The following is a 13,238-nucleotide window of genomic DNA, read 5'->3' on the forward strand; positions in this document are numbered from 1 at the left end:
ACATATTAAAATAAAATTTCTTTAATATATATATATAATTTGATAAAATAAACATTTTTGTCGGGTTTGGAATATGAACAAATAAATGTTTGGTAATATATGATGGGGGGAATTTTACAATCCAGAAAGCATTTTGTTTTTTATGAGCATGAAAGCACGTGTAAATGCTAAATTCTCATCTAAATGAATAAAATCTTTAGGTTTGTAGATTTTTGTTAGGCTTTCCCTCTCTTTTTGGAGCCCTTTAAATATTACTATCACATTTTTGTCTCTTTTTCACCCTTAATGTTCTCCAAATTCTTAAGAAAATTACCCTTTTTTTTCCCTTAATTATTTAAAGACATCTCCTCGTACTACGTAGTACTTTACTTTTCTTTGTGCGCCCAGAGCTCAGAGTGAGAGAGCCTGAACCGATAATAACTTATAGTATATGGTTTCGGTTTAGTGTTCTATAATGAATCCAACCCAACTGAACTGAATAAAAAGAACTATTGTGTTGCTTAGGTTAAACCTTGCTGACTCAACTCGTACGATTGGGTTGGGTTATGAACTTATTTAGGTTAGGGTAGATTGTGCTCACACAATTCAGAACTTTATGAATTTTGTTGGTTTAATGGTTTCTTAAAACTAGATTGGGTTAACTTGAACTAACTCGAATGTGAGATTTCACAATGGTTGGGGAGGAAAATGAAGTATTCTTTATAAGGGTGTGGAAACTTTTTCCTAGCAGATGCGTTTTAAAAACTTGAGAAGAAGCCCGAAAGGTAAAACGTAAAGAGGATAATATTTATTGGTGATAGACTTGGACCGTTACAAATGATATCAGAGCTAGACACTGAACAATGTGTCAGCGAGGAGGCTGAGTCTTGAAAGGAGGTGGACACAAGGCGGTGTTGTGTCAGCAAGGACGCATGGCCCAAGCGAGGAGGTTGAGCCTCGAAAGGGGGTGGGACACGAGACAGTGTGTCAACAAGGACACATGGCTCTAAAGGGGTGAATTAGGGGGTCCCACATCGATTGGAGAAGGAAACAAGTGTCTGTGAGGACGCTGGCCCCGAAAGAGGGTGGATTGTGTTAGATCCCATATCAGTTGAGGAGGAGAACGCATTCTTTATAAGGGTGTGAAAACCTCTCCCTATCATACGTGTTTTAAAAACCTTGAAAGGAAGCCCAAAAAAGAAAGCCGAAAAATTATAATATCTACTAGCGATGAGCTTGGGGCGTTGTTCGTATTAAATATATAACAAACCTAGACGTTTCAATTCCGATGAAAATGAGAAAACATTCTTCGAAAATCTTATTCAATCAAGATCAATGTTTTCTTTCTGAATTAACAGCCTTACACAGATATTGATTCAATCAAACAATGAACAGCACAAAGAGAGGAAAAACAATAAATAAGTTCAGATCATAAAGAGAACAAATTAAATCAACTCTATACATGATCTTATATGTTACAGAATGTGTACGTTGGATCAGTAAAGCAGTTCGATCTCGAAGGAGACTTTCCTATTCAGATTCTAAATCCCAAGCTCGACCACTTCTTTGTTGCCTCCTTCTTCGTCTTCCTCGAGTTCGGGTCAATCAGGTTTTCCAGAGACTTTGCTTTCCGGTTTCGGGTTCGGCCTGCTTCCTTCAGTAGCGCAGCCAGTCTCCTCTTTTCATCCTCAAAATCGGGATTCGCGATTCCGAGCTTCTCTTCTCTCAACTTAAGAACAGATTCCAATATTTCAATAGCATCGTCGACTCTGCAATAGTTTTGGAAGAAACCATTAGACAAAGCATTCATTAGCTAAGCTACGCTACCCATCTTTGCGTTTAAGTAACTATGAAATCATGAGATCCCACATCGGTTGGAGAGGAGAACGAAACATTCTTTATAAAGGTGTGAAAACTTCTCTCTAACAAACGCGTTTTAAAAACTTTGAGGGGAAGCTCGAAAGGGAAAGCCCAAAGAGAACAATATCTGTTAGCGGTGGGCTTGAGCTGTTACAAATGGTGTTAGAGCCAGACACCGAGCGATTTGCCAGCCAGGAGGTTGAGACTCGAAGGGGGAGTGGACACTAGGCCATGTGCCAGTAAGGACGCTGGGCTTCAAAGGGGGGTGGATTGTGAGATCTCACATCGACTGGGGAGGAGAACAAAACATTCTTTATAAGATGTGAAAACCTCTCTCTAATAGACGTGTTTTAAAAACCTTGAGGGGAAACTCGAAAGGGAAAGTCTAAAGAAGACAATATCTGCTAGCGATGGGCTTGGGCTGTTACAAATGGTACTAGAATCAAACACCGAATGGTGTGCTAGTAAAAAGGCCGAGTCCCGAAGGGGGGTAGACACTAGGCAGTATGCCGACAGCGGTGGGCTTGAGCAGTTACAAATGGTACCGGAACCAGACACCGGGCGGTGTGCCAGTAAGGAGGCTGAATCTCAAAGGGGGATAGACACTAGGCAGTGCCAGCAATGACACTACGCGGTGTGCCGGAAAGGGAGTGGATTGTGAGATCCCACATTAGTTGGGAGGGTGTGGAAACCTCTCCCTAACAAACACGTTTTAAAAACCTTGAAGGGAAAGCTCAAAGAAGACAATATCTACTAGCGGTGGGCTTGGGCTATTATAGAAATCCATAAGAGTAAGAGGGTCGAGGCTCCCGAACAAGCTATGCAAATGCAACGAAATATGATTGGCAGTGATAAGGAAACAAGCTTAAATAAAGTGAACTACCTTCCCATAGCATCATAGGTTGCAGCAAGGTTGCTATAAACTCCAATGGTATCTTGATGACAATTGCCACACTCCTGCTCCAAAATGCCTCTTGCTTCTTCAAACAGCTCAACAGCTTCATCTATCTTGAACAACTGCACACAGGCCAATCCCATTTGATTCAACACGACGCCAAAGAACGCAGATTTCCTCTCCCCGGTGGCTCTAAGTTTCGATATCGCACTCTCGAACGCGATCCTCGCATCTTCGTACCTCCCAACCATGTAAAACATGACTCCCATCCGTGCTTCTATCCCGGCAATTGTGCTTTGCTGTCCAGGCTTATCCTCCAACATCTTCATAGCCTTCTGCAACAGCTTCAACGCCTCCTCGGCCTCACCAACCGACTCGTAAATCGCTGAAACTCCGGTCAACCCACCAGCAATTTCTTCTGGTGAAGTTCCAGGCACAGGCTTTGAGTATATCCTCATTGCATTTTCGCAATAAGATCTCGACTCCCGGAGCTTTCCAGTCCGATGATACAAGTCAGCGAGGCGTATGAAGACCGAGGCAACCAAAGGATGGTTATCACCCTTGGATGCTTTGAACACAGTAAGAGCCTTTTGGTATGAGAAAACTGCCTCATCAAAGCGAGCTAGAGACATGTAAATGTTTCCAATGCTCACATCAATGGCAGCAACCTCGCTGTCTTGCCCGTTTGCTACCATCGCCATACTGGCCAGGACGAGATGCTCAAGCGCCTGTTCGTAATCGCCTTTCGCCTCACAAATGAGCGCCATCAGTCGGCGGTCAGCTGCTTCTTCAAGTGATGCAGGCTCACTATGTGCATGATGAATCTCAAGAGTTTTCTTGCACAATTCTTCTGCTCTATCAAACTGCATTGCTTGAACGTGCGCCTCAGATAAATACCTGCATATAACATGGTGCGATCCCAAATGAATAACAGACAATAAACTAACCATTTCATTTCATCACAGAAAAATAGAAACACTACACACTCTAATCCGTTTTGGCCAGTTATATATCGCCGTCAGCTCACGATTTTAAAACGTGTCTGCTAGAAAGACGTTTTCCACACCCATATAAGAAATACTTCGTTCTCCTCTCCAGCGTCCTCACTGGCACACCACCTGGTGTCTTACTCTGATACCATTTGTAACAGTTAAAGTCCACCGCTAGTAGATATTTTCCGACTTTGACTTGTTACATATCGTCGTCAGCTCACGATTTTAAAACGCATCTACTAGGGAGAGGTTTGCTACACCTTTATAAGGAATGCTTCGTTCCTCACTCCAACCAACGTGGAATCTCACAATCCACCCCTAAGGGCCTAGCGTCCTCGCTGGCATACCGTCCGGTGTCTGGCTCTAATACCATTTGTAATAGTCTAAATCCACCGCTAGCAATATTATCCGCTTTGACCCGTTTCGTATTGCCGTCAGCTCACGGTTTTAAAATGCGTCTATCAGGGAGAGGTTTTTTACACCCTTGTAAGGAATGCTCTGTTCCCTCTCTCACCAACGTGGGATCTCACAATCCACCCCTAAGGGCCCAACGTCCTTGTTGGCACACATCCTGGTGTTGGACTCTAATACCATTAGTAACAGTCCAAGTCCACCACTAGAAAATATTGTCTACTTTGGCCTGTTAGTATCGCCGTCTCACGATTTTGAAATGCGTCTGCTCGGAAGAGGTTTCCTACACCCTTATCAAGAATGTTTCGTTCTCCTCTCCCACCAATACGTGATCTCTAACACTAAACTGGAGTCACTCCCACAGAATCCAAAGGAAAAAAAATGCAAAAAGTTGACTCATAAACCATCAAGTCCCAACATATGCCGATCAAGCTCAATCACAAAACTTAAATTCAACCCACAAAATCCAACACAAATTCCCACATTCGTGGAAGACTAATATGCATCTAATACAAAAACAGTAGAAATCAAACCTGCAAGTCTCCCCAACTCTGGGATCCGTCTCACCCAAGGCTTCGATCTGAATCTTCAAGCCCTCTTCATAGCATCCAATCGAGCGCTCGATCTGACCCACCATCGAATACGTATCACCCAGTTGCATATGTCCGGAAAAAGCAGCAAGGGCATGATCCGTCCCTCTTCCAATGTCAGGAACCTGAATCGCCTGTTCAAGAACCGGCACCGCCTCCTCGAACCGGCCCAAGCTACAATAAATGGCAGCCAGAACATGGAGGCTCATGGCCAGGTCAAGGCTCGGCTCCCCATCCACAGCGCACCGCTCGAACGACTTCGATGCACGGATCGCGTAATCTAGGGCTTTATTCGGGCCGTCACCAGAGGCAATGGTGTCGCGAGCGAGCTTCAGAAGAAAAGGCCCAAGATCGGGGTTGTCGAGAGAAGAATCCGGCGGACATTGGGTCGCCGTCGGACTCTCCGGTTGAAGCTTCTTCTTCCCGTTCGTAGATCGGGAAAAAGATGGAGAGGGCTGTTTGTTCGTTAGAGGAGATGGGGTTCGATGATTCGACACCGGCGGCGTGTCGGGGACGGAGATCCGTAGCGGCGGAGTGTCCGGCGGGGTTTTGACGGAGACGAAACCCGGCATGGAGGCGGAAACAAATAAAAACAGGAAAAACAGGGGATTTAGATATGGATTTGAAGAGGGTTAATCTTTGATCTGGGAAAATGTGGATTAGTACGATGAATCAACGGAATGGAACGGCCCACCTTGAGAAGATCAAATTTTCAGTGGGGGTTTGAAGCTGAAGCTGCAGTATATCAGATGTCAATGGCTGTCATCGTGGTCAAGTCTAAGCCGTCGGTCTGCTCCAGTACGAGACCGCAGCAAACTTAAGCTGAGAGGGTGAAATAGTAATTTCACATATTTTATTTTTTTTTAGAGGTTGAATAATTCATTTTTCTCTTATTCCTATTGATATTTTCACAAATTATAATTTATTTAAATAAGCAACATTAAAGGATTAATTACAATGAAAAAAAAAATTATTATATTTCCAATATTTTGATTAGAAAACTGATGTGAAATTAATTAAAAGTTAATCTATATACTTGTCTTGTTAAGTTATTAGAGCCTTTGCACTTTTTTCTTTTTGATGTTTTGTTCTTTGCACTACTTTTTAATATTTTAGACTTTATTATGAGAATTTGTTCATATATTATCGAGTGAGAAAGAATTGGATTATTAAATTCATAACGCATTTAAGTCAACTTAAATATAGTTCAACTGATTATGATGTGTATCTTACACTAAAAGGTCGGAGGTTTGATGTCTACTCTCATATGTTGCTGAACTCATTCTTGACTTAGATTTGAATGATAGTAGTTTTTTGGAAATTCACGAAAGAAAATATCATACCGATATGAAAAAAATATATATATCCAAATACTCCAACAAACAAGTTAATTACCTGACCAATTGGATCCCGACATACCAATAGGTACTAGAAGAGAATGCTATAATCGTTACTTATATCCATATCGAAGAGATGCGACAAAGTTTTCAGATCATTGTGACAAAACCCTATATCTTGAACATTCTATATTTGCTTAGACAAAACAAGCGTTGAGATAATTAACTTTCATTCTAATTTCATCTAGTAGAAAAGATTGGCCTGCACCGAAACAGTGCTTTTTTCTTGGATGTCCAGTTAACAGCTAAGCCTCAACATATCTCGAGAAGAACCCGCTAGCTTTGAGTTCGAGTGTCATTTCTTCTGCATATATTCCATCTTGAGCTCAAGGCTAAGACACAACCATCATTAATATCTGAAAACAAGTTTAACACACAACATTTTGGACACTCATAGCCATATTCTTACGTATATTACATTCCAAATAGCACTCTTTTGCACACCATATGATACTCACTTTCTACAACAAACATATGTTTATGAAACACACTCCATATATAATTAAAACTCTGTTCACAAAACCACACCATAAAGCTCACTCAAACGTCACCAACCACGTTTGGATTGGCACTCTTATGCTCTTCCTCCAGGGCTCCCAATCCTTGGCTCATGTCTTCTGTTATGTTCTGGGCTTGCATAGTCTGAAAATTCTTCTGCTCCCAAAAGCTTTCTTGCCACTTTGTTCTTCTCAACTCTCACCTGTGACTTAAGGAAGACGATAATTATAATGATTTTACGTTGTTCGTTTATTCAGGAATGGACATAAATGGATGATATGTTCGTTGATTCATTGATGAGTTCGAGTCATCGACATCAATGACAATGTTTTTATATCCTTGTGACGTATGGTTATTCCAAATACACATGAAGCTTTGAGTTCGTGTACTCGGGTGAGCGTTCAAATTTGAGTTCGTGTGGGTTTGGCTTAAGATGTTGAATTCATGTTTGGCTCGTGAGTTTATTAAATCTAGGGTTTGGATTCTGTTGATTTGTATTACGAACATATTCGGGACTCATGTCTTAGAACATGGATTTTCTAAACTCAAGCTTTCAAACACTAACGATAACAGCTCAAATCCATAAGATATTATCCGTTGTGGCTTGTTACATATCGCCGTAAGTTTCATGGTTTTAAAACATGTTTGTTAGAGAGAGGTTTTCACACCCTCACAAGAAATGCTTCATTCCTCTCTCCAACAGACGTGCGATCTTACACTAACTTTAATATTTTCAAATATTTTAAAAAATAGAACAATTATCATCTCAAAAGTCGATAATTTTCAGTTCTTATGTTACGAAGAAAATTTTGAACTTCGAGCTTAGGGTTTCTCACCTGCCCACAAGGGTTTGGTAGCTTCAAACCCTCCTTCAAGTTCAGACCATCAGCAACCCCTACAAAAGGAAGAAAACCAACAAAAATCTCAGCCAAAAATGTATAATTATGAAACCCTAATTTCCATTTTGAACACTGACAAACAGATCTAAACCCTAAACCCTAATTAAAAGTACCTGAATTAGGGTAAGTGAAGAGGAGGAAGATGAAAAAGAAGGTGTTGAAGGCAGCCATGGAAGCCATTGTTGAAGGATCAAAGGTGGGATTGAAGGTGAAAATACAAGTATAAGTGAAGGTGGGAGTGGCTAGGGTTGGAACAAAAGAAAAGGGTTTTATAGAAGAAGGTAATTAGAGGAAGATAATGGAGGCTAATTAAGAGAATTAAGCTTAAGTGTCATGATGATAACCTCCATTAAAGCATCGAGTAATGATTCTGTAAGTGGTAGCTGTACCTGTTATCCTGGTCAACCACTTTCTCAATATTTATGGCAAACTAAATCCAAATATGCTTGTTTAACACATTATTACAAGAATTTACTTTAAGGTTTAAAATATTTATTTTTATTCTTTTTTAATTTACTTCGGGTTTTAAAATCTTTTTAAATGGGTAAATTATACTTTTGCAAGAGAAAAAAAAAAACATTCACAATCTAACCTAGTACAGCGGTTCGTTCTCGAATTAGGTTATTTTGATGGTCGGATTACTTGTTTTTTAAGTTATTAAAAAAATAGTCATCCATGATATATATCACATATCAAACATTCGTGAGTCGTTACATATCATTAATATCTAAATTATTAATTTTCATAACAATTTTAAAAATAGAGTCTTCAAACCTGCGAATCAAACCGTACTTTTTTAAATTTTTTAAAAATTTAACGTAATTCAACCCAACTTGGCCAATTGGTCGAACAAACTATAATATATATAATTTACACGGGGGGTTAGGTAGCATTCCATTAAGAGGGTTTAGTCGTTCACTTAGCGAAAAAAACCCTACATGAGAGTATATAATTAATAAATATATAATTAAAAAAATGGTTAGTATATTATATATAATTAATTTGAATTATTGAAAGGGAGTTTGTTGTATATAAGTGAAGCTGTGTCGGCAAAGTTAACAGCAAAGGCCCCTCTACTATACAAAATTACAATTTCTATCTTATCCCTATTTCTTCATAATTTCTTTCTTTGGCCCATATTTTCTTCTTTTTCCCTCACTCTATAATTGCAAATTAGTCCTTTTTTTTTCTTTTTTTTTTTAGCTTTTTCATTATTTGCTTTCACACATCAATGTCGGGTTCTACCCGTTAAGTTAAATTTAATCTCAAATTAATAATTATATTAAACCCTAAACTTTTGTAATGTGAATAAGATTAATATAATGTATGGATTAAAGATGATAAGTGACGATTTTTCATTAAATTTGAATTATTCTTGATCTATTATTCTCGACTTGTTTAGAAAGAATTAGTTGATTATTTTCTCTACGACACGTACGTACACAAACATTATTGTAATTGATGGAGGAGAAGAATGTTGATTAGTTTAATAAAGATTTGAAAAAAGAAGAATGAATGATGATGTTTCCTATTGATAATGCAAGAACACATTCATCCCTTAGCTTCAAACACCAATTTGGTTCCTCTTTTTTGTTGCACTTTGGAGTATGGAGTTCGTACGGGCATTGTCTTTAATTTTGCATTCTCCCAATGATGCCTTTGACATGTGGGTTTGCACTTCAATTATAACTCCAACGCTTCTTTTTTATGTATATCATTCTTGTAGTGAGTTGTCAATGGGAGGGAGACTCTTCCTATACATACTTTAATTCCTTTACCCTCTTATTTTTAACTCGTTTTTTTAATGCAATCAAAGTACGGGCGAGTGAAAATTTGAACTTTTAGCTTTAAAAGAAGTGGATGTTTTAACGGTTGAAGTTGTACTCATGTTGTATACTTTTTGTTTTGACGTGGAACGGAGAAGAATAGGTGTAACACCCATGCTGCCCAAGATTTGCATCACGATTTAGAATTTGGATTCAACACCTAATGATTCTGACGTTTTTCTACGATATGGTCACGTTACATACTCCTCGCTTAAGAATGAGAACTAACCCCACATATCAACACAAGTCCTTTTAGCGTTCTTTGTCCTCACTCACTTGCATTCTAGAAAATTTTGCAAGAGGTCACTAAATCTAAAACTACTCCAAGCAAATCACACTTGAGGTTTTAACCATCCTATCTTGAGGATTGCTCTCATTCGGATGTCGTATCAGTTCATTCTTGTACCTCTCCTTAACTCGAGTGTTACAAAAGGAGACAAGAAGGTTCTTTTATGTGGTTCGATTATTTCCTCAAATCTACCTTAACATGCAACGTTCAAAGAATAAAGTTTATTAAATAAATATTAGTCTACAACATAAAATGAAACGTCAATTTGGGTACGGTTTAATAGATTACAAGGCATTCTTATAAATGTTAAACTTTTTTTTTTAAAAAAAAAAAAACATTTCCTTCTAAAGCCAGGAACTTACCTCTATTTTTTTTTAATGCATAGAGTCATTCGCATTTGAAACTATAATTGATATCTTTATCCAGAAAACAAGTATATTTTTTTAGTGGCATGGGGCTTTATAATGATATTGACCCGAACATAGTTCAAATAGTCGAATCCGAGTACTTCATCGGTATTATTTTTATTATTACCATGACAAAGTGGTGCAAATCCATATACAACATAATCAGATACATTTATTTATAATACACTGAGCTTCAAGTTCATTGGTTCATTAAGAAACATTCATGGATTGAAGCTAGCTCGACCTCCAGGGCTTCCTTTTCTTGGCTCATGCCTTGGGTTGGCACTGGGTTCATTATAGTCCATCAATATTGCTTCATTTCCCAAAAGCTTTCTCGTCACTTGAACATTCCCATGAGCTCCTCCTGCAATGGAATACCATGATTAATGACCCGTTCTTTACGATCATTCTTAATAAAGTCAATCCAAACAGACCCGAAAAAAGACGGGAGAGTGAAGTTATACCTGAAATAAAGGAGGCGAAGAAGAGGACGAAGATGAGGAGGAAGGTGTTAAGAGGCATGGAAGACATTGTTGTGGCTTAAGAGGTTGAAATTTGAGTGTTTAGGGTTAGAGGAAAAGGAAGGGTTTTATAGGAAAGAAGGATGTAATGGGAGACCCAAAGTTGAGGCTTTGTTGTCATCATCAAACTCTCTATTAAAGCTTCCCCCTTCTTTGTAATCATTTTCAAGTTCATGTTGTACCTGTTCTCCACTACCTCGGAAAAGTCTTAATTTTTTTTTTCTTTTTCATTTAGCCCTCGGTTTCTATCCCTACAATCCTAAGTGTAATAGCTGAAGTCTACTTACGTCTACTGTAGAGAGGTTTTCACCTCCTCATCAGGAATATTCATTCCCCCTCTCTAATTGATGTGTGATCTCACAATTCACCCCTTTACAGGTCAGCGCCCTAATTAGGGAGAAGTGCACCCTCGTACTCGGATCTCACAACAAGAATTAAAAATGTAATCAATTGGTTTTATTAATTTTAATGATCAATAATTGAAAAGTTAATAATCCATTTCAAATAATTTTAAATGACCCATAATTTAAAAGTTAATAATTTAGTGAGATTAAATTATAAAGATTTGATGAACATTAAATTAAATTAAATATGGAAGCAAGTTTAATATTTAATTTTGTCAATAATCTGTATTAATCATTCATGTTTAGCATTTTCACAGGGTTGTTGGGGTCCCTCACACGTGTGCTACGCATTATTCTATTAAAAGATACAGTCTCACTTTACAAATCCCATATTAACTTTCCATTTATATAACAAATAATTAAATACCTAGAACTGTCATCATCCTAACCATTTTAGTATAGCTCAGGCGTAAATGTTTAATATTTTTAATCTTCGTAATAATTTTAAAAATAAACCTTATTTTCAGGTGAGTCGAATTGACCCAACAAAAAAAATGTCAATCTATGAGCCCATCCAAATCCACCGCTAGTAGATATTGTCTTCTTTAGATTTTCCCTTTCGGGCTTCTCTTCAAGACTTTAAAACGCGCCTTCTAGGGGAAAGTTTCCACACCTGTATAAAGGGTCTTTTGTTCTCCTCCCCAACCAATGTAGAACATTGCAGATCATCTTTATCGGCAGAGAATATTAATTTCTTTAAAAATATTTACATTGTTTTTATTCAAATATAACATATAAAAAGAAAAAAAAAATAAAAGCATAATTAATAATTAAAATGGGTTTTTGAAGTGGATGATTATAAATTATTGGTCAAGGATAAAAATGATTAAGATTCCAAATGTTCTAAGTTTGCTTGAATAAATGAAGCTTGTCTCCAAACATACAAACAAATGGCCCTATTTCGTTCCATTTTGGACAATAATCTATGCTCTTTCTCCTTTTCTATGCTGCCATTCATAATTGGAATTCAAAACGTTTAATTAGTTTGTGTGTGATGTTTGAATAAAGAAGGAATTGTCCATCATATTGTCCGTTTTGGCTCATTATATATCGTTGTCAGTCTCACGATTTTAAAGTGTGTCTACTAGGGAGAGATTTCTACACTCTTATAAGAAATGTTTCGTTACTCTTTTCAACTAGTGTGGTGTCTCACATGAACCGAGACAAGTAAGTAACGTGATCATGTCGTATGAACCTACTAATGCATTACATTTTATTTTAATTATATATGTAGGCCAGATCTATACTTCTAGATTTTTTTCAAAGTGCTAATTGATAATATCTATTAGAGGACGACTCCAGTTATAAGTCACATTAAATTTATATTATTTCATGCTAATGTGTGATACGGGCATCTAAAAACACTTAAATATATACAAAAGAGACATTAGTTTAAGCTAAAAATAATGTTTCACCTAACGAAACATCATAGTTCCAGCACCCTTTTAATTTAATTATAAGATAGTACTAAAAATGATGAACACTAAGTGTTTGTGTTTAATAAGAATTTGATTAGTTTAAAACAAAATTAGAAAAGCAATTAACAATAGTGTCTCCCCTCCATAATGCAATATAACCTTTATCCCTACAAATACCCATTGTGTTCCTCTTTTTCCCATTATTCTACCATATCAGCATATATATACACATCTCGAGAATAGCTTACCAATACAATAATAAGTAATTGGTCACGAGGATGATTAACCAAACATAATAATTAAAGGTATTACACGAAGGACGTCCTTCGCATGAAATGAAAAATTTCATTCAATATTTATCTTGGTTCTGTAACTCATTTAAATTCTCAATCTCTAAACTTTTATATCATCTATCATCTTGATTTTTACTGTGAAACTCGAGTAAATAAGAAGTATATAAATAAACTCATACCACATTCAAATGAGAGAAATCTCAATGATAGGATGATTAAGGAAGTCCGGAAGAAAATAAAAATTACTATTTATATCAACAAAGATGTACCTTCTTTTTTAGGTAATTGAATCATAAAAATTTCATAATTAAGCATGTTAAACAATGCTCGAAAATCTTTCTAATTCAAATCTTAGACATGGGTCGTTACATTTATAGTCCCAGTCCCAAGTAGCATAAATTCGGACCAAAAACGAGTAGGTCCATCGAACAAAGGCTGGCAAAGGAATGCAAACACATAACACAGCAAGATTTAGATGGATAGATGCCTTGATAAGAGCAGAATCAAACTCAACAGCACCACCATCAGGGGTGTGGGGGGGGGGGGGGGGGGTTTTTTT

General features: G+C 37.5%; 2 protein-coding genes across 4 annotated transcripts in view; both read right to left on the reverse strand.

Moving 5' to 3' along the window:
- Window positions 1–1,274: 1,274 nt before the first annotated feature.
- LOC111437630 (protein KINESIN LIGHT CHAIN-RELATED 1-like) lies at window positions 1,275–5,551 on the reverse strand. The gene is made up of 3 exons (XM_023075685.1): window positions 4,671–5,551; window positions 2,723–3,631; window positions 1,275–1,748 (listed from the first exon to the last, which is right to left on the reverse strand). The coding sequence occupies exons 1-3, from the start codon at window positions 5,297–5,299 to the stop codon at window positions 1,514–1,516; spliced, it is 1,773 nt and encodes a 590-aa protein (XP_022931453.1). The 5' UTR covers window positions 5,300–5,551; the 3' UTR covers window positions 1,275–1,513.
- A 7,469-nt stretch (window positions 5,552–13,020) lies between these two features.
- LOC111437502 (phytochrome-interacting ankyrin-repeat protein 2-like) overlaps window positions 13,021–13,238 on the reverse strand; it is a 2,779-nt gene continuing 2,561 nt past the window's right edge. For 2 of the 3 annotated variants that reach the window (XM_023075501.1, XM_023075503.1), the window contains one exon: window positions 13,021–13,210. The gene's annotated coding sequence lies outside the window, so the exon portion shown is untranslated. Of the gene's footprint in view, window positions 13,221–13,238 lie in introns of all 3 variants that reach the window. The other variant, XM_023075502.1, reaches the window with a different exon arrangement.

This window comes from Cucurbita moschata, unplaced genomic scaffold, assembly GCF_002738365.1.
Source record: "Cucurbita moschata cultivar Rifu unplaced genomic scaffold, Cmos_1.0 Cmo_Scf00064, whole genome shotgun sequence".
NCBI classification, from domain to species: Eukaryota; Viridiplantae; Streptophyta; class Magnoliopsida; order Cucurbitales; family Cucurbitaceae; genus Cucurbita; species Cucurbita moschata.

Coding starts and splice junctions, on each gene's coding strand:
- LOC111437630 (XM_023075685.1), bottom strand. CDS start 5,299: ATGCCGGGTTTCGTCTCCGTCAAAACCCCGCCGGACACTCCGCCGCTA. Junction 3,632..4,670: donor AGAGTTGGGGAGACTTGCAG/GTTTGATTTCTA, acceptor TGTTATATGCAG/GTATTTATCTGAGGCGCACG. Junction 1,749..2,722: donor ACCTATGATGCTATGGGAAG/GTAGTTCACTTT, acceptor AAACTATTGCAG/AGTCGACGATGCTATTGAAA.